Below are 22,368 nucleotides of genomic sequence, written 5' to 3'. Positions count from 1 at the left end.
CCTTTAGATAGGATGGTAGTTCTTTTACCAACGGGGCCAAGAACTGATCGATGTAGTTTGATACTATGGGCCTGCCGGGTGGTTTCTGTTTGTTCTTATGCACCTTCGGCAGGTGATAGAATGTTGGCAACATGGGGTTTTTGTTTAGATATTTCATTTCATGATCATCTGAGTCCTTGCTCATGCCACTGAACTGTTAGTTGCAGAGTTTTCGTCGGATCAGTCTCTAATTCAATGTAACATTCTTTGTCCATTAGTTGGCGTTTGGCTTCGGCGGCATAGTCTGATTTGTCCATGATGACAATGTTTCCGCCTTTATCGGCCGATTTAATTTCTATCGTCAGATCCTCCTCTAATTTCTTTAGTATTTCTGCATGATATTTCGTCAAATTTTGTTTGCTCTTGTTCGGTGTCATTTTGTATAGGTCTTCCACTACCTGTTCTTGAAAGAGATCAATTTTGTTTCCAGGAGGGAGTTGTGGGTTGAATTTTGATTTGAGCTTGAGGCCGCTTTCACTAGCTCCCTGATTTAATGGAGTCTCTTCCAGTGCTGCTAGTGCTTCTACCTCTTGTGATGTAGTAGTAGATCCCATTCTCACTAAGGTGCTCAGTCCTTGTAAATCTTCCACCTGGAGTTGGTCTGAGGTGTTGGTATTCATTGGTTTTGCTCCCCTTTTTATTTTATCAGCGTAAATTTTGGCAAATTTTAGCTCCCTAGTATATTTGTATATATCTATTCTCACTTCTGTGGTGTTTATATGCGATGTTGGACAGAAATTTAGGCCTCTGGTGAGAATGGTTGTTTCAGTTTGTGTTAATCGTCTTTTTGAGAGATTGATGATGTTTAGTTCTGGTACAATCTCCTCTGTATCATTCAATTCCGTGGTTGTCTCAGACGGTTCTTTGACCATACACCCTCCCTTTGGTTCGCGTTGTCCCCTCTTGCCTCGTCTGTTTTTTCTCCTCTGCCCCGTCCTCTGCCTCCCCTGCCTCTGCCTCTGCCCCTTTGCGGTTGTTCGTTTCGTTTTTGATGTTGTTCTAGGGCGGAACACATTTCGATTTAAAAAAATTGGGGGTTTTTCCCCCCTGTTTCTGTCGATGCAACTGCTCCTTCTGTTTCACTGCCTTCCAGGCTGGATAGTGAAGCGAAACTTGAAGTTTCCTCTCCTGAGTTCGTTGGGCGTGACACTTGCCTTTGTTCGTGTTTTTTTCCGAATGTGAATATTCTGCCCTGTTCAAAGTCAGCTTTATCACGTAGAAACTTGAACTGTTTTCTGCTTTTCACTCTTCCCTCATGTCTCTCCAATTTTTTAAAGATCTCTGTCTTTAATTTGAGATGTTCTTCATCTAGTGTAAGTGAATTCATGTCCTCTTCTACTGTTTTCAACTCACTTTTGATTTCTTTTAAGGATTTGTCTATGTGTTTTATAAGTATCATCATTAAGCCCATTGAGGAGTCAAGTAGATGTTCTCCCCATTCTTGGAGAAGGTCAGTAGTCGTATCCTGGTGGCTAGGCATGAGAGTGAGGCGGAGTCCTCTCGGGATTCTTTTGGCTTCAACGTATTTTTGTAGTGAGAGAAGTTCCCACCATTTGTTAATTTCAAGTTTAGAGAGTTGTTCCCAAAACCTGAGTTTATCTTTGTTAGTGTTAGATGATGCCGATGTTTGGCCCCTCTCTTTACGAATAGTTATATGTGTGTATGTATATGTATATGTATATGTATATGTATATGTGTATGTGTATGAGTGTATATATATATATATATGTATATATATGTCGAAAAAGACGCATATATATGTGTGTGTGTATATATATATATATATATATATATATGCATATATATGTGTGTATATATATATGTGTGTATATATATATATGTGTGTATATATATATATATGTGTGTGTGTGTATATATATGTGTGTGTGTGTATATATATATATGTGTGTATATATATATGTGTGTATATATATATATATATATATTGTGCATTACTGGAGAAAACCTCTCAATACATTGATTACTATCTGAGACCATTTGTAGCATCCCTGCCTACGTATCTTAAAGACACAACACACTTTTTGAAAAGCATAGAGGGTATCGTCTGGGAGCCGACCTATATTTTGGTCACTTTGGACGTTAATAGCCTTTATACGTGCATTAAGCACAATCTGGGTCTGCAAGCAGTAAGACACTTCTTAAAATCTAGGTCTATTGCGTTTTTGGAACACTCTGGCATGCTGCTAGAATTGATCGATTTCTGTCTGAATCACAATTTCTTTGTTTTTGATGAGTTGATATACCGACAGTCACAGGGCACGGCGATGGGCACCTGCTTCGCCCCCAGCTATACCAACCTTTTTATGGGTTGGTGGGAGGAGCAGGTGTCCAACGAGGTCGCCGAATTTAACAACCAGGTTGTCCTGTGGCTTAGGTATATCGACGACATCTTCCTGATCTGGGATGGTACTGAGGAATCTGCAAGTAGATTCGTGTGCCAACTAAACAACAACACACTCAATCTTGGTTTTACTGAACATATACACAAATCTAAGATCGAGTTTTTAGATGTTGTTATTGAAATTAAAGGGACTATGATGACCACTAGTCTATACAGAAAGGCCACAGCTGGCAATAGCCTGCTTAATGCAAGAAGTGCACACCCAAGAAATCTGATAGACAGTATCCCTTACGGGGAACTGCTACGTGCCAAACGTAATTGTAGCACATCTGAAGCGTTTGAACTTGAGAAAGAGACAATGATCGAACGTTTCAGACAACGGGGCTACAATAATAAGACCATACAAGGGGCAATTGCAAGAGCTGACATTAAAGACAGGAAGGATCTTCTGAAGACCAACACAGGCAAGGATGCAGAATCTAAAATTAGATTTATTACAACCTTTTCAGGCCAGGCAACTGAAGTAAAAAAGATCTTAAATAAACACTGGCATGTGCTGTTAACTGACCAGCACCTGAAACCTCACTTAAACCATAATCCACAAGTCACGTTCAGAAAGAGTAGATCCCTGAGGGACGAGCTAAGCCCAAATTCGGTGACCAGTACTGGAATCAGTGTGGGTTTATTACTACGAGATGTTTGATACCAAACATTTTTTGGTTTCAGTAAAACCATCATGTAGCTGGAGATCTTTTAATCACCAGTGCCGAGGGGACGAGGGTTAGTAGACATATGCCCACTGCTCAGGGGATGGGGGATACACCCATTACTCATCAGTACATGATATCCACACCGCATAGATTACTGGTTATCCTAGGAGCTTGGTATCCCGTGTGACTTGGTGTACACAACTCCCTCATACTTTACTTATTTGGACCACTTGCCTGTGATATTGGATTTAGAACTGCAAGCACAACGGATTGCAGCATTTGCTTGGCGTCCCCACCTCCCCTCTCCTCCCCCTCCCTACTCACTGTTCGACCCGGTGTTAAAGTCCAAATTAACACAAGCAATAGAGGAATACTTTGCCATAAGTGTTGGGTCAGTCGACAACTTTGTCATAGTCTGAGAGGCATTCAAAGTGTGTGTGTGTGTGTGTGTGTGTGTGTGTGTATATGTATGTGTGTATATATATATATCATACAATTGTCAAGCATGCTGGGGTCCTCTGAACATTACAGTGCATACTGACACGCTTAGTTAAAGAGATAGCTGAACTGAAACTCAGACATAAGAGTGGTGACCCTAGTGTGGTGGGTGAGATCAAAAGTAAGCCTGAGGAATACCACGAAACAGCATGTGCTGAAGTTAAACACCTGGGCAAATATGCTGTCACAAAGACCTATGAGAAGGGAGAATGACCAGGAGCCTCACTTGCGATGCTAGCATGCCGCAGAAGGGAAAACGAGGTGATTATAGGTATCTGAGACGGAGACGAGGGGGAACAATTGCAATGTGACACGAGATCTACAACATGAAAGTAAGTAGTGCTGCCCTATATGGCACAGAACTTTGGGGGTACGAGCACTTATCTAAGCTTACACTATCAGAAAATAGGTTCTTTAGGAAAAATTACTAGGTTACCGCAGTGTACCCCAACGTGTCCGTTACTGTATGACCTTGGGAGGAAACAAATCGCAGATAAAGCTAAACTGCGTCCCCTTCTGTATTGGCAGAAACTTTGGACTACTCCAGAGCTTGCAGTATACGCGGCTGGTTTCTTAGACATATTAAGGGCAGATACCGCCCATTGAATAAAATGGCTAAGGGAGGTTAGAGCTACCCTAGAAAGCATTTGTATGAACTCCCTGTGGGTGGAGCCAATAAGTTCAACCTTTCCATCAAAAAAGATATTACAAATCATGTATTGGGAAATGGTCCAGTATAATACACTCGGAAGCAGTGAGTCGTCCTTTCTAACAGGGCTATTCCTGGATTGCAAATTCACATCCAGATTGGAACCATACTGGGATTTAATCACAAAGCCCTGTGACTGGAAATTATATTTCCAGTTTAGGGTGGGTACACTGCCACTAAGAGTATTTACTATTAGATGGGCTAAACCCAGTGACGATCTGTGTCCTGTATGCCATTCTAGCAAAGAAACAGTGGCCCATCTATTTAAGCTACAGGGACTCTTGTGTTGCTTTTATGGTCCATTTATAAATAAAACGTTTAATTGAAAAACATTACTTTATTTGTCCCTCATTGCCCATCGACACGTGGAGAATACGGGCAGTGCTCCATTGAATTACTAAAATGGAGAACCTTATACAACAACTGATACGGGGACAAGAGAAGCTTGAATGGGCATTCGAGAGATAAATGACTGCGGCGCAATCTGACATAGAAATGTTCACCACTTCCATCAATCAACACCTAGCGAAATCTCCAAAAGATGTCCGAGAGAGTGGATCCCACTACTATAATTAGAACAGGAACCCAGAGTAGTTTCCCACTGTAGCCCTCCAGAAATACATACCCGGAGATGACCTGGATGCGTTTCTCTTAAATTTTGTGCGTGCTGCTAAAGCATCAGGATGGCCGGAACAAAATGGCCTTTTTTTTTTGGGCTCCCCTACTGAGTGGTGAAGTGCAGGCGGCTTATCAAGTCTCCACGGCAACTCCCCATTTAAGGAGGTAAAGGAAATTATCCTAGAACACCTCGGAATGGACGCCGAAGAGTATCGTGTGTGCTTCAGGAAAGAGAAGGGATGCCCAGGAGATAGCCCAAAGACCCTGTTTTTAAATTAAAAACAGCTGCAGGCAAAGGGCTACAACCCCAAGAAAGATCCAAAAAGGAGATAATGTCTCTCATATATCTCGAACAGTTTATGGAAGCCCTTCCCTTTTCTCCCCAGAGTTGGTTCCGACAGCACACTCCCCTCTCAGTGGAACAGGCAGTTGAAATGGCAACTACATATGCTCGAGCTCAACCCAAACCTTGCATGTGGGAGGCTGACAAAACCTTACGCTCCAATATAGGGAAACCCGAAAAGAAATACCCGAAGACCCCTACTGAAACCCCGTTTTGTCAAACCTGAAGCCATTGCATCATAAGGACCCCAATGTTTTGATTGTGGAGCCTGGGGATATATAGCCCGTTTCTTCCCAGAGAAGAAAAATACAGAAGAGCTGATGGATATCAGCTACCTACCCAAGCATGCCTTGTATACAGAAGAATTGGGCAACTGTTTCTATGTAAGTTTGATGATTAATGGGATCCTTGTCCGAAACCCTACTCGATTACCGTTGTAGGCAGTCGATCATTCACTCAGCCTTGATCGGTCCCCAAAATATTCTCCCAAAACAAGTGCCCATTCGTTGTGTCCATGGAGACGTGAAGAACTACCCCCTTGCTAGAATAAGAGTTAGGTTACCCGATGGGAAGGACTTACAGGCTACCCTGGGGGTCGTAGTCAGAGAAATTAATACTAGGGACCGATAATCCAGAATTTTTTTCTCGCGTCACCCAAAAAATGAAGCCGTCACCAAAGAGAACCCCTGTTCTTCTTACTCAGGCTCCCTCGCTAGAAGACTGTCACTTTAGGTATGCCCAAAAAAACGATCCCACACTGAAGATGGCGTAGCAACAAGCGTCCTCTCCTTCGACACCCACTGATACTTATCCCAGCTTCATGGTAGAGCAGGACTTACTCTATAGGAAGGGAGGTCCCTCAGAACCAAAACGGTTACTCGTCCCACCGTCTTTTAGGGATCAGGTTATGTTCTTCGCCCTTAGCCATCTCCTAGCTGGTCATACTGGGACCCAGAAAACGAGTTAAACCATATTGAATCATTTCTACTGGCCTGGCATACATGCTAATATTACCAAGTACTGGCAGGAGTGTGAGATATGCCAAAAGAAAAACCCGTATTGCCCACCTGCTGTACCCCTACAGCCCCCTCCCGTTATTGGGAAACCTTTCGAACCCGTGGGGATGGACCTCATAGGACCATTACCTAGATCAAGGAAAGGGAATGTCTATGCCCTGGTTATCACTGATTATGCTACCAGGTACCCCAAAACCTTTGCAGTAAGAACTCCCAACACCACCACCGTTTGTGAAAAACTGTTAGAACTTTTTTCTCGAGTGGGGTTCTCTCGTGAGATCCTCACGGATCAAGACACCCCATTAGTTTTCCGGTTGATGCGAAGGGTGTGTAAATCCCTTGACATCGCCCAGGTACGAACCTCTGTCTATCATCCACAAACGGATGATTTGTGTGAAAGATACAATGGCCCCATCAAGTTAACTTTGAAGAAAATTATTACAGCAGAAGGTGCTGATTGGGACGCACTTCTACCCTTGGCCCCATTCATCATTCTTTGCCAAACACAGAGTACCCTAGGATGCTCTCCCTTTGAGCTACTGTACGGGAGGCAACCATGTACCCTCCGTGAAATGACTAAAGAAGTCTGGTAGCGGGAAAAACCCGAAGAAAACCAAAACCACCTAGACTACACCCAGGGCTTGCGATCGAGTCTCCACAAATTATGCGAGTTCGCCCATGGCAATTTAGAAAAGGTCCAAATACGGCAACAGACGTTCTATGACAAAGGGAAGAGGTGGCGTTACGTCCAGGTACACAACTGGGTACTTGTACTATTACCCTCGTCCCTCCCAAAAACACTATCTGAATGGAAAGGCCCCTATGAAGTAGTAGAAAAGATAGGTCTGACAACTTCTCGCTTACGATTGAGTAAAACGAAAACCCACATTTTCCATATAAATCTCCTTAAGAAATGGTTAGGGCAGCCTCCTTCGAGTGTCCTTCTAGGGGCCTAGGAAACCAAGGAGACTGTCTCCACTCTCGCCGATTTAAACTTTAACTAATCCTTTTCCAACTCCCAACGAGAGGCGTTAGAACCTATACTGTCTTCCTTTGCACACATATTCACCGATATTCCTGGTCATACACATCTAGTGGCACACTCCATCCCCTCAGAGCCCTTGACGGTAATCCGACAATGACCCTACTGAATCCCTGCAGCTTGGAGAAAGGCCGTGGAGGAAGAGATCACTAAAATGCTTGCTATGGGTGTCATTCGTCCCTCTCATAGTTACTGGTCATCGCCCATAGTATTGGTACCCAAACCAGACGGCTCTGTGAGATTCTGTATTGACTTTAGGGCAGTGAAGGCTATCACTAAATTTGATTCGTACCCCCTACCAAGAGTCGATTAATTAATAGTACAGTTACGTGAGGCCCAGTATATCACCTCATTGGACCTCACCAAGGGTTACTGGCAGGTGCCCCTATCTCCAAAGGACCAACCTAAAACTGCCTTCATCACCCCCTCTGGACTCTGAGTTCACTGTCCTCCCCTTCGGCCTCCACGATGCTCCAGCCACATTCCAAAGACTTATGGATGTGGTTTTACGGGAACATCTGTGATATTCCGCTGCTTACTTGGATGATATAGTTAAACAAAGTTCCAACTGGGAAAACATCTAGAGCATTGTCAGAATGTCCTCCGTGCCCTTGAAAAAGCTGGACTTCATATAAATTCAAGAAAATCCAAGGTCAGCTACCAAAAGGTCTGCTACCTGGGGTATCTCCTGGGTAATGGGGTCATCGAGCCACTGGAGGAGAAAATCAGGGCTATTACCAACACCCCTTTCCCCTCTACAAAAAGGGAAGTTAGGGCATTTTAGGCCTGATGGGATACTACCGTAGATTCATTCCTCGATATTCAGAGATAGCATTCCCTCTGACAGAGCTACTCAAAAAGAACGTCTGGGCTAAGGATCTACTCGATCGCTCCCCCTTGGCCCGTCAAGCCTTTCAAAACCTCAAACAGCCATCACCTCTAGCCCCGTTCTTGTGTCCCCTGACTTCACAAAGCCATTTATCCTCTAGACCGACGCCTCCAATTCAGGTCTGGGTGCCGTATTGTCGCAAATATCAAATGAAGGTCTGGAACTCCCTGTCCTCTTCATTAGTAGACAACGGTTTCCCCGGGAAAAGAACGACCCCATCATTAAGAAGGAGTGCCTTGCTGTTAAATGGGCGGTTGATAAGTTATGATATTACCTGGAAGGTGCTCCTTTTATATTATATACGGACCATGCCCCTCTCCTCTGGCTGAGCCGCAATAAAGGGAACAACGTCTTTGTCCTACGGTGGTTCCTCTCCCTCCAGTCATTTTCTTTTGAAGTCCGACACCGTAAGGACGCCTCCAACAGGAATGCTGACTTCCTTTCTAGAGTGGCCAGTTCCCCGATCGTGAACTGTCTAGGGGGGAATGTGTCACGATGGGCCGTCCCAGAACCTGGACGAGGGAGACAGTGACCCCTTACCACCTTATATCTCCCGTGTTCTGTTTTCAGTCACCCACGGCCGTGGATGGTGATGGCCCCTTTAATTTCCCGTACTTCCTGGAAACCACTTCATGTCATGTGACCCCGTCACATGCTCCAATGGGGCGCAATGTGGAGGAGGAAGCCGGCAGAAGGACGCCACCGGAAATTCAAGCCAGGAGGGAGTCCAGACCAAGGTCATCCCAAGTGAAGGAGTAGCGGAACCACTGCAGTGGAGAGCGGAGAGACGACCTCATCGATAGCAGCTGGACGCCAGGACCAAGAAGTGCAGAGCAGGGAGCCGGACCCTATCCGGCACTACCAGCTAACCTGCCACCCTCTTGGAAGAGCGTGGCTACCCAAGGTACGTAACTGTATCCGGGAGTGGTTCGGGAAGGGGAGGCCTACGGGGAAAAAGGTCCGCAGGGAGGGGGAGGATCTCCGCAGCAAGCGCTTAGACTTAAAGTAATAGTCTAGCCAAAGCGAGGCGTACAAACACTTGGTGGTGGTGCAGCTTGCCGGTGATCTTCCCTCACTCCCCTCGCCCTTCTTTTCCACTAAGCGTCCTACATATTCCTTAAAATTCGTGTTTTCTTTTTCTTTATGCCCCCCACATCGGACCAATCCTGGAGATATCTAAAAATCCGGCAACACCCTCTTCCTCTGAACAGAAGACTGAAGCTACAGGGACTCTTGTGTTGCCTTTATGGTCTAATTATAAATAAAAAGAACATTTAATTGACAAACTTTACTTTTTGTCCCTCATTGCCCATAGACACACACTTATACATTGAAAGAGACTCTGCACACCCTCTTATGCTCTCACAGTCCGTTTCATAATCCGTCCAGGTGCCACAGCGTTTTTGACTCTCTCAATTCAGTTACTCGCTCCTGGCGACAGTGGAATAGCAGGCTGGTGCCTTTTTTATATTCCACACATGCTCCAATCGAATTGTGTTGTTCCCACCAAGTCGAGAGAAGGGGGTGGTGGTGGTGGTGGCGGCTCTGAAGGGATTGGGGGTTGCTGTGCTGGGGGTAGTTATTCCATAATGGGGAGGTTAAGAGGTGGGAAGACTTTCAAGGTAGAGAACAAGCTCAGAAACCCCTTACCCGCTGTCAACATTTCCAGAACATGAACTGCAGGAATTTCTGGGGGAAGACATGTTGGAGCCCCCTCCCCTTCCTGCGATGACATTGCTTATCCAGGCGACCAACCTAAACGGGCTGGTTTAGAAGATTTATACGCTGAGACAAGAGGTGTGCAGGCCGGGTGTAACGTGGCTAGGCAGGAGTGGCATAGGCACCTAGGTAAAACCATTGTCGATAAGGGTTGGAAATACTGCTGTTCAGTGACTAGATCAATATCACTTATGAATCCATAAGTATGTGCTATGTGACACTGCTGAGTGCTCTTGATGTTGGGGAGATGTAGCCGATTTCCTGCACGTAGTATGGGTATGTAGAGAGGTGATTGAGTTCTGGAGGGCAGTATTTTGTGAGCGGAGCAAGATTAATGGTTCTACACTGACAGCCGACCCTATGTTAACCCCACTGGGCTTCAACAGGGGTATAGACCAAGCTATTAGGCCCCTGCTGGCTATTGGGTTATTACTGGCAAGACACCGGATTGCGATGTGTTGGGCCAGGGGCCCAGTCCCCAACTTAGGTGAATGGCATGCAGATATGGTCTACTGTAACACTCAGTCGGACGTACACAGCGAGCTACTCCCTCCGCAGTCATCCCAGGAACCGCTGGGCTTGTACCAAGCTTATTTTTTGGGCAAGGAGACTGGTGAGTCTGAGGAGGAGTGAACCCAGACATTGATAGTGTAAATGAACACAGAGGGGCAGAGGTGCTATCACATAATTTGCTTCTATAGGGGGGAGGGGGGGGGGGGTGCAGGATAGTCCCACGAGTAAATATGTGTACACATGGTAGTCCGACATATCATAAGAAATATGGCATGAGAAGGCTACTGGTAGCTGTCCCCTGGGACAGAATTGATGTATAGAGGAGGCGCAACTGTCTATGTAAAATGCAAACGGTCATCGCTTAGTGTAGATTGACAGTGTTATCACCACCTCTGTAAGGGGATCTCTTGTATACAGTATATGGTCATGCAGCCTTTGGATGATACGTGTGTAATGTTTCAACAATAAAAACATTTTTAAAAAGAGGGTACTTGGATATGTTACAGGAGTTAATGCAAGCATGCTTGCCCCATGTACATGTTTCTCACTGTGGCAGCGGACAGATCCTGCACACTTGGAGAGCAATGTGTACTGCTCAGCACCATGTGTTTTCAGTCCACTGCAGTGCTGTCTCACTCCCCCCCCACTTACTGTCTCACTCCCCCCCCCCCCCAACACACACCTTAATCGCAAAGGGAGAAAGGAACACACATGCCCCACCACCAGCCAGTGAGGGGCCCTGCAGTCATTGGTCTTTATTTACTTAAACCGTGGACTCCAAGGGCTTCTAGAGCAGTAGACGTGCATTACTGATAGGAAAATGAACGACAACACAGTATTGCAGCATCCTCTACAATCCTCACTACCCTGCACAAATCACCAGAGGTAACGGCGTCCATCCTGTGTTTGATAAGGGCCTGTTTCGCTTTGCCCTGATGGGACTAGAGGCCTCTGGATCTTTTGCTGCTTATGTAGAGCCATCTGATCCACTGTTGCAGCCATGTTCCCGCAGTGTCTCTTAGATCTCTGGAGCAGAGCAGGAGACGGATCCATCGATAAGAGAAGTTTTTAATTTAAATTCATCCCCTGCATAACACTTTGCCAGGACAAGGTTTGGTGTTGATGAACTCTGGGGGTAGGATTCCATTGTCTTCTTCAGGATAAATATTTTAGGAGCCCATCTAGCAGCTCTTCTGAGTGCTGATGCTGCTTGTGCTCTCTCCTCCCCAATGCTCATCTGCCTATACGCTCTGAGAACTCCTTTAGAGTAAAGCAGCAAATTCATCATACCATTCTCTGCTGAATTATCTGCTTTCCTAATGTAGAGGAATTTGGTAACCCTGTACCGGCAGCAGTCTGTTTCTTCGGGTGACCAAAATCACACCTTTGTTACTGAAACACAGGGTCTATGATCATTTACAGTACGATCTCAGTTTTGGGTGCCTACTCCTGTTGATGCCTGAAACAGGATTCTAATGCCGATTTTGGAAAAGGGGGGCGGTGATGGACAGAGTTTCTGATTGATGCAGAATACTCTTACCGAGTCAATAGATCATGGTTTTAATCCATCACCGTTTTTTAGCACACTGCAGCATCCCAGCTCAGAACCTGGCTATATGCAAATTAGTCTGTTCCTGTCCCAGTGCATGATGGGAACAGGGCAAACCAAACTACCAAGCCAATTCTTATACTGGGAAGGAAACAAGCTTCCGGGGACCGGTTTCTGGCATCACAGCCTTCTTCGGCCCGGCTTGCTTGAGTCCTGATGGTGCAATGAGCAAGGGACTCACGTCTGAGTATACCCTCCCACACATAGTGTGGATAAAACCGATTTTGGAAAAGGGGGGTGGTGATCGACAGAGTTTCTGATTGATGCAGAATACTCTTACCAAGTCAATAGATCATGGTTTTAATCCATCACCGTTTGCCCAATGCTCATCTGCCTATACGCTCTGAGAACTCCTTTAGAGTAAAGCAGCAAATTCATCCTACCATTCTCTGCTGAATTATCTGCTTTCCTAATGTAGAGGAATTTGGTAACCCTGTACCGGCTGCAGTCTGTTTCTTCGGGTGACCAAAATCACACCTTTGTTACTGAAACACGTGGTCTATGATCATTTACAGTACGATCTCATTTTTGGGTGCCTACTCCTGTTGATGCCTGAAACAGGATTCTAATGCCTCCTCCCCCCCATGTGCTATTTGCCTATGTGCAAAGTGTATAACTTACATGATCTGTGCAAAAATTTACAGGAGGTAAAAGCTGTTGAGGACCTTGTTGGGAAATAGTGTATAGTATCAATTTGTATGTGGGCGCCTAACCTGGAATTAAATTTGAGCACCAGTGGAAATATGTGGATGAAACCGAATCCTCCCCACAGTTGTAATCAAGAATTTACTGTTTTGATTTTCCACTTGTTTCTAGTCTTGTATACTACACAATTTACTCCTAGCAAAGCCGCCTTCCTTGCATCTGGTTTTAAGGATCTTTTTGGCACTGTTTATTGATAGAGGTTTTGTGTTTTTGTTTTCTGTTTGAATTTGGGTGTACACTAATTCCCCTTCGGCAGCAATGCTCTTGTAAATACTGTAGCACCCATAGGGACTCTTGTAAGCTTGCACTATAATCTGTGTAATCGATAACCGCTTTGGCAGTATATAATGTTAATTCAGTTTTGTGTTGTGTGTAATTTTATTCACTTAAACGTTTTGTTAATGTTTTTAGGGAAGAGAGCATGTTTGGTAGTCATCGTATCCCTGCTGTTCCCCAGAATGCTTACATAAAGGAAAGCAATTTAACTTGCAGTTGGCCAAACGATAACTTTGATCGTCCCAGCATTTCAAGCCAGAGCCAAGATACCTCATTTGGAATTTTGCCATTAGAACGCATGAAAGGTATTACTTGTGGTTGGATTGTTTTTTTTCTTCTTGAAAGTACTAATGCTTTAATAGGTATACAACTGATAGTAAAATTGCAAAATGTTCTATTTAATATTAAGAGTTATTAGTCTTCCATGCAATACTTTAATAATGTGTATCTTTATAACAAGGGTGTATTTGGTATTCCTAAACATTAGAATATCTTTGTCCGTGAGTGCGTTTCTGTACACATGTTTGTTTATTTTATTATGTACTGTATGGTCAAGAAAAAAAGTTACATTCCTTGAAGGTTCCCAGATCCATAACGTAGATCTTGCCATTATGTAGCACATGTTAGAAGACGCTAAAATGTTAATCAGCTGGAACAAAGGCTCTCTAAAAAACCCTATCCAAAACTGATATGGGAGGGAGCGTGGAGCGAGAGCAGTTAACATGAAATATAAATTTCTAGAAAAATTAATTTTCTTTCCCCTAGGTGTCTGCCCATAATTTCCATCGGCTACAAAGAGCACCTCTTGAGGAGCTTGTCACATATATTGTCTGCCCTTCATGTCCAGCGTTTGTGGTTTTATTTTTATTTTCTCGAGAAAGTCTCGGTCTGCTCGGAAGTCTATAAAAGTATACTTTACTCTTTAACTGCTCCCATAGTTTTGCCAGGTTCAATGAGAGGCACTACAGCCCAACGACAACCACATTTTTAATCAACTGGAGAAGTGGCATCTTTTTTTGTGTGATACTTTTGAAATCCGGAAAATCAATACTTTGCTTCCCACCTATAGAAAAGCCCTCAGTTCTTGAAGGCTGCATGTGTAACCAGTTCAGATTGAACAGTTTGAGTTTTTACTTGTTTCCCTCAGGTCTTCGTATCAGCAGTCGGATTGCTCATCGCACCTCCAACGTGGCTGTGCATTCATCACCCCTACCTTCTGTTTGTAAAAAGTGCTGGGCCATTTCTCTGTTCCCAGTCTTCTAGATGAGGGAACCAAGAATGCTCAGACCTATAATGTATTGTCCGACCCTTCACTCTGCAGTCAGACCATGGCGGATTTTGGCCCGCTTACTGAAGTCCTTGTGACCCTCCATTTCCACTCTGTCCACAGACTGCATTCTCCATGTTTACCAGGCGCAGATCAGTTCCCCACCAATCTGCAGTTCATTTTGGCCTACTTTCCCTTCAAGATTCTCCATGCTTCCCTCAATAGCTGTGATATTCAGATTAGTGCTGCCAACAGTGGCCTTAATAACTCTCACAATTTGTGAAACTGCATCTCACTTGGAGTTAAACTGGTAGCATAGTTGAGTACTGTTCCATTGACCATCCTGTTCCCCCGTAAATCAATGCTCTGTGTGTGGCAAAAAAATATTTCTTTTATGGTCCTGCGCACATGAAGCTGCAAGTTCAAGCAGACTCTTGACAAATACAATTCAAATACTCACACAAAAATATCTTTGACTGAGAAGTTGTGGCACTTGTAGTGGACCCAGGTGTAGAATGGGATAAATGTAGGGTATCCTGTTGAATTTTATCCACACAACCTTGTCTTGTGAAGTCATTGGGGCCTTCTCTTTGGAGATATTCCACACATTTAAGGCAATACAGAGGCTTTGCAAAAGTCGCTGGGTAAAAAATATTGCTCAATTTTAGGAAGCCTGCACCGCCCAGGGTTGTCTGGTGGAAATACGGTATGGACCAATGCCATGTACATGAGCTCCTGAATTATTAAGCCAGGGTTTTTTTTAAACTTCATACGGTTTGCCTGAACTATGAGGGTAACAAGATGGAGGCCAATGATTTTGTTTCTACACCTGTCCTAAACAAGAGTGGATCGGTTTCGTTAGAGGCTAACCTGTAAGCAATTAATGCTAGCCAAGTCTGTTGTGAATTGAATTGGCAAAAAAAAATGCATGGTAACGTTGTTTTGAAAAACTGTAGGTGTGTGCTAGTTGTTGGTGCTGAATGTTTACTGTTGATTTACGATGTTAAAGAAGCAAAAAAATATTCAATGAAGAATTACAAAAAAAAATCTTTTCTGATATTTTTGGTACTATCTTTCTTGGGTGGCTTAGCTACGGAGTTCTTCCTGCATAGGATGCTCCATTGCAGTGCTTTGGTGGTAGGGGTAGGGAGGGCAAGTCTTTAGGTTTTTCGGGTCCAGGCTGATGTCATGGATGGGAATCCGCTCTCCTGAGCCTTCATGGCGTTCCTGTCTAGCTTACTTTAGCCTTTATTATTCACGTCCGCTCTCCCCATCATTCCCTGGGCTCACTGTGCTGCTAGACGAGACATTGTCTGTACAGGTCGAATGATCTGTGGAGCAATATTCCCTGGGTGCAACTTGTACTTTTTTCGCGCTATTTGTCCTAAAAAAAGAAGAAAAAAAATCCTCTTCTCAATACATGTCTTTGGGTATTTGATATATTTTTAATTAGAAGGATAGAGGGCATTGGTATATTTTCATGGTTTAGGTTTAAATGTGTATTTGTTACAGCAGTACATGCGTTCTCAAATAATGAGCTTTGCAGTATAATGTACATCACCAACATATAGATTGCACCCGTAAGTGTAACATTTTACGAACAGTCCCATCCCACCTGCCCCGGGTACCCATAGCCATTTTTAAACATGAGAAGAAAATGGCTAAAATGAACATCACTCAGGGACTGCCTCCTTATCTTTTGTAGGGGCCGGTGCTGTGAGATGGAGTAGCCTCATATAATGGGGGCAGGTAAATTCCCTAAATTCCTGGGATAGAAGGGCTATATAGGGTTGCCACAAGTTCCCCTGAGTCATCCTGGACAGACAAGGTGACGATCAACTTTTTCATGCCTAGAACATGTCAGAGGCGATGAAGCCATACCAAATGTGTTTGTACGGTATCGGGGTCCCCAGAGTGCCAAAATGGTTTGTTGGGCCGCCCCCAGCGATATACTTATATGGTGCTCCCTGTAAGTGGGTGTTTAAGGGTGATAGGGAGTCCTAGTATGGTCTATGACTGAAATCAGGGAATTTGAGGTTGGAAATGGGTGTCAGTCATTTACCTCAGATTCCCAAATTGAGGTCAGCTTAGGACATTTCCATAAAATATGGATAACTGCCTTTTGCCCCTCAGTGTCACCAACATTCGTCATTACGGGATAGGTTGCCCCAATTAGGTCTAACTCAAGTCAGGTACCAGTAAGTGGCAATTTTCGTGGCTGTTTCTATGCTAGACATGTTGTGTGCTGAGCGTTTCATTCTATGATATATATCTTGCCCCTCTCTATTGGTTAGCTTTCTACCCAGTTCAGCTTCTCACTGGAGTTGGGTGGGGGATTTGAGCTCATCCATGGAAGGAAGAAGCAGTGCATATAGTTCAGTGATTACATTTTGTCTGTTCGTTTTTAGTGATGGGCCATTTTTCAAACTTCGTCAGTCTTTGAGACCCCTTTCTACCCCCTGGATGCAAAATCTAGTGTTTAATCTGTAGGTAATGGAATCGTTCAGCTTTTTGAACGGAAAAGTCCTTCTGCAGGTTATCAAAAGAAATTGGACACAACTCTTTGAAAAAATGCTCAATTGCATGGCAGCCGGTCTCCTGCCAGACTCTAAATGTGGATCCCAGGCCTGGAGTGAATGCCGGGTTACCCACCACTGGGGAGGGGAAAGTGCATAGGTTCCCTTTAATAGTCTGATTGTTTCAAACGGTGAGCTTGTAACCAGAGATATATATATAAAAGCTTGGGGCTATATGAGCACGGGGAAGAAATTGAACCTTCCCTGGCAATTGCCCTGTACATGAACAGCCATGGCTTCTCTGACTCCGCCATAGACCATTCAACCAAGTAGTGAAGCTTGGACGATTGATAGTAATGTTGTAAGCTCGGCAACCCCAAACCCACCCTTGTGCGGTGGGTGCCTGCACAATTGCTTACGCATGCGGGGACATTTGCCCACCCAGATAAAGTGTTTTTATCAGGCCCTCTAAGGAGGTAATCATGCCAAGTGGGGACATCAAAGGGAGAGTCTGGAAGAGGAAGAGAATCCTGGGGAGAATCTTCATCTTCAGCTCAGCCATTCGGCCCAGCAGAGATAACTGATAGGGTCGCTAGAGGGCCAGATTAGTCTGCACCCATTTTAACAGATCTTGATAATTGAGTTATTTTCTCCGGTGTGTAAGCTAACTGCATAGGTAATAGATGGATTCTGCTGCCCACTGGTGTGAGTAATTCTGAGTTAAATAAGCCATCGTATTCGGTGAGACAGATAGGATAAGAGCCTGTGACTTATGGAGGTTCATACGAAACCCCGACGTCTCTCCAAACACCCATATCTCCTTCACGAAGTGCGGCAGTCTCTCCCGAGGGTCATCTAGAGTAACCATGACATCAGCATATAAACTAATAAGGTGTTCCTCCCCTCTGAAGAGTACCTCTTTGATTTGAGCATGATCCCTCACTCTTTGCATGAATGGCTCCATATAAAGCACCAATAAGAGGGGCGACGGGGCAACAATGCCATGTGCCCCAACCTATTGGGAAGAAGGCGCTTTGTCCTTAGACTCTCACCATAGCTTTTGGCAACCCATAGTTACTCAAGACCCAGGAGTGGAACTGCTCTCGAAAGCGGGCCAGTGTCTCTTCCAAATAGGGCCAGAGTACGCTGTTTCACTTTTGACGCAGTTGGCCGTATCTGTGATGTGAATGAGTAATTTTCTATTATCAGCGCATTCCCTGGGGAATGAAGTCTGGTTGATCTAGTGCCACCTACCCCTCCATGAAGAGATTAAGTCAGACCACTAGGTTAAAAGTGAACAGTTTAGCTTCTATGTTTAGTAGAGAGATGGGTCTGTAATTCGCGTGCTATCGACCATCCTTTCTGGGCTTTGGGATGACGATAATCGTCGCTTCGTGCATCGAGGGTGGAATTGAAGCCGTGCCCGAGATGGAATTAAAAAGCCTTGTGAGGACAGTGGCTAGTTCTGCGCAGAAGGTCTTGTAGAAGCATGCTGGGAAACCATTTGGGCCTGCAAATTTAAGTTTCTGTCTGTAATGACAGCTATGACCTCTTCAATACGTATCGGACAATCGAGCGATGCCCTCTGTTCTGTAGTAGGGGATCTCTGTGTATAGTCATAATCTAGTGAATAGTCCCGCCCATGTGCGTGGACCCAGGAGCAATCAAAAATAATCTTAGTGTCAAAAAATGCAGAAATGCATAGACACTTAAGAGAGAATTTAAAGACAGATAATGCAGCCTAAAAGGCTACACTGTCCAGTACTTCAACTAGAAATTCCACCATAAAATCCACAAAACAGCAAAAGCCTGTACAGATTTCCATTGCTTTAACAGCAAACTCCCTCAGGAATGATAGAGAGAAGAACCTGGACAGACAAGCCCCATAGGCTGCCATTATGTGGCTCAGAAAAGGATACTGTGCCTTTAAGAGAATCTTCCAGAACCTTCTCCCAGTATCCCAGAATGCATAGCAGGTCCAACTTACTTTCAGTTCTTTTTTCCGGCTCCTGCAAGCAGGACCCTGGAGCATTGAGCTCTCCCTTTTCAAGGGTTTTGTGGTGTTTTTTCACTGAAATTCGATTTTGTGTACTTTTAAAGTACTCTGGTGACTTTCTTCTTGGTTTTATGCACCCTTTTGTTGTCAATAATGCCTGCATTATTTGACAAATGCCCGTAGTGCTCCAGGAAGAAGGCCAAGTCAGATCCCCATGAGGTGTGTATCCTCTGCCTTCCCTCTTCCCACATCCCAGAGGAGTGTGGGATCTGTAGAGGCTTCTCTGGCAGGACCCTGAAGGACAGGAGGAAGATCAGACTTCAGGGCCTTGAAGAAAGAAGACTGAAGGCTCAAGGTGGGTCTGGAGGGGCTTCTACTGCCCATGCTGAGGCCTCTGGGGGGCTCCCCAGGGGCAGGAAGTCCAGCAAACGTCCAAGGTCTCCGTCTGGGTCGGTTGCTCTGACCACGACGTCGAGAGGAAGGTCCACGACCAGTTCCCGGTCTCCCCAGGGCTCTGGGTCGAGAAAACGTCGCCCGTCGACGTCGAGGGACTTACACAGGCCGCTGTCGAACCCGGTGTCGATTTCTTCGTCGTCGGCGTCGAGTGGAATGCATCGGAGGATCCGGCGTCGGCGCTCGCCGTCGAGGCGACACCGCCGTCGAAGGCGAGGACATCGTCGTCGTCGAGGGGATCCTCGTCGTCGAAGCCGCCGTCAAAGCGGACAAGGTCGCCGTCGAGGCGGAAGAGGTCTCCGGCGCAGAAGAAGTCGACGTCGAGGCGCTCGAGGTCGACGTCGAGGCGATCGAAGAGGTCGCCGTCGAGGCGGTCGAGGTCGCCGTCGAGGCGTAAGCGCTCGTCGAGGTTTAGAGGATCTTCCATCTGGTCGGGATCGACGTCGAGGGGACCGCGTTCGACGTCTGGACACCGGTCTTCGACGTCGGGGGGTCGTAAGGATAGGCCGAGGACTGTGGGGGGGCTCCCCTCAGTCCGGACAGGATGGTGGGTCGCTTCATTGCACAGTTCGAAAAGTTAATTTTCCACTCACATGATTCAAAGCAGCCCCAGCTTGAACCTGACCTGCTTGCCCCCTGTTTTCGGCGTGTGGCAAGTTTGGGAGCAGAAGGATGTATATCCGAGAATGCAGGCTGGGGCTGCTTTGAATCATGTGAGTGGAAAATTAACTTTTCGAACTGTGCAATGAAGCTGACATTAATTTTTGTGCAATGGAAAGGGCATCAATATAAGTAAGTTGGAGCATACAAATGTTTCTTTCATTTAAAGCCTTCAAGTTTTCCATTGCGCACTCTGAAAGAGAATACGGCCCACGCTGTTTAAAAGCAGACCACGTGGGTGCAATTCAAAAAACAGAGACTGCCTCCCGTGACCAAGGCTTTCACAAGCAGAAACGTTGGGATAAGGAAGCCTCTTGCCTTCGTGTTATTTCACTCAAATAAATGAATTGACTGCAACCCAGCCAGTGCCGGTGTGCCTCTTTGAAAGGAAAGGGGGATTGGAGTGTATATATATATATATATATATATATATATATATATATATATATATATATATATATATATATATATATGTCTACCCCTAATCTCTGCCAGTTTAGGCCCAATTTTCCCACTGAAGTTTCCCGATAACAGGATTACCACCCCCAGTGTTTTACGGCCTGAAGAGGAGAAGAATTGGTGTGGGAAATCTCTGGATTTTTAGAAATGCCAGGCTCCTACAGTAATGTGTCTCCTGGCGAGGGCAAATGTACCTGGAGCATGCTCAGGCGGATGAGAGGATGGCACGCCTCTTTGCAGGGTTGTTGAGCCCCTTTCCATTTAACTGACCACTTTAAGGGGATCCCTGGCATTGAGGGGTTGTTTATGCGTCTGCACCGTTTCTCAACACCCAGACCTGCTTCGTCAGGTGGTGTAACTATGTGTAAGAATATCTTGTGTATTTTGAGTGTCATGCATGTGGATATCCTCGAAATAACCCTAACATAAACATAACTGAATTAAAAAAGTGAAAAAGAAGCACAAACTGTGTCCCTGGAAGAAGCAAGGCACCATGAGACAGCAATGCCATTCCAGAGAACGGGTGAAGATTGGGATCCATGGCTGGCTGGTCTCCATGAAGCAAGTCTCTCCCACCTCAGCTGGAGCCTTCAAACTTAAAAGACAAAGCAGAATTACGATCCCGGTGCCTCAAGTGGCGTCCTCTGATGCTGGGTCCTCAGCCAGTTTCTCCTGAACTGCTCTTCTCTCTTGGACTATTGGAGTGGGGTTAGTTCTCATGACTCCCATACTGGAAAGTTTCCTCTTTCACTGGGAGCATCCGTTAGTTTTTGGGGCTGTTGCGGCCATGTGGGGAGTAGAGCCCTCATCACCCTCGATCTGCATTACATTTTTGTCTGCCTTGAATGAGGGAAGCTGATTGAGTTTTACTTCCCACAAGAAGACCAAGCGAAGGGGATGGCCCCAAGAATACGTGATGTTTTTGTCTCTGAGGATGGTTGTCACTGAATGGAGCTACCGCCTCTTCTGAAGTGTGATTGCTGAGACAGCCTGAAATAGTTGCAGCAGGTGGCCTCGGAACTCCGAGTTCATATCACTGGCCTTGCGTAGAAACCGCTTTTTCAGGGGAAGGTCATGAACGCAAGTTAGTACCGATTTTGGGGGGGGCACACCCTAGGTCTAGGTGAATATTTGTGGCTTGAGTATCCCCTAAGACCTGGGCGAAGAGAGCAGTTACATACTCTCCAAGATCTTCCGCAGCTCTGGGAGCCCCCCTAATCCTTATATTATTGCGTCATGACCTATTTTCAAGGTCTTCGGTGTAGGCTTGGAAATAGTTGTTCCATGAGGCGTATCATTTCTTGTTGAAGCTGTTAAATTTCTTCGTTTCTGGATATTTTGTGATTTTCCGATGTGTCTACTCTGTCTCCAGTCTCAGACACATCCCTTTGAACCACTTGAAACTCCTGCGTCAGATCCCTCTTGACAGTCTGTTGATCCTTGCTAAGAGCGGAGAGCGGCGCTTCTAAGTAGGAACGGGTGATCGGCTCCTCTCCCTCAGGATTTCCGGGAGATGGCGGACTGCTCTGGGTGTTGGAGCACTCCTTATTCAGATAGGTTGGGTGCTTCGTGAGCATATCTTTAATGGAGCGATCTTTTTAGGATATTGTGCTGCCTTCTCAAAGCCGTGGTCCACTGGCCCGCGCAGTGTGTAATTCGTAGAGATCCTCGGGGGACCAAAGCAATTGCGACCACGGGACCTCAGTGATTTTAGGGCAAGTCCGAGATGATAGTGGCTCCAAAGCGATCGCCACAGGATAAGAGTACTGGGGTGTGCACCCTGCCACCCCATCGCTAGAGTACAGGCAGTCATGCATTCCAACCAGGACAGACCGCTCCTACTGGGCCCCCCTGGGGTGCCCTCCAGCAGCTTTGGGACCTCTACAAGCTCACTCCATGTCTCACAGGACCTTGTGTCCTCCACTCCCAGGGGCTCACAGATTCCGGCCAAGGCACCTTTCCTGTCTGT

At 45.5% G+C, this 22,368-nt stretch overlaps 1 protein-coding gene across 2 annotated transcripts in view; it reads left to right on the top strand.

The window, feature by feature from the left end:
• Positions 1 to 22,368, top strand: part of CEP192 (centrosomal protein 192) — a 2,224,848-nt gene that overhangs the window by 105,961 nt on the left and 2,096,519 nt on the right. For both annotated transcript variants that reach the window (XM_078687485.1, XM_078687486.1), the window contains exon 4: positions 13,184 to 13,353. In XM_078687485.1, coding sequence (XP_078543611.1) covers positions 13,184 to 13,353 — 170 coding nt within the window. The remainder of the gene's footprint in view (positions 1 to 13,183; positions 13,354 to 22,368) is intronic.

Source organism: Lissotriton helveticus, chromosome 4_1 (assembly GCF_964261635.1).
Source record: "Lissotriton helveticus chromosome 4_1, aLisHel1.1, whole genome shotgun sequence".
NCBI classification, from domain to species: Eukaryota; Metazoa; Chordata; class Amphibia; order Caudata; family Salamandridae; genus Lissotriton; species Lissotriton helveticus.
This window is presented reverse-complemented; position numbering and strand designations above follow the sequence as displayed.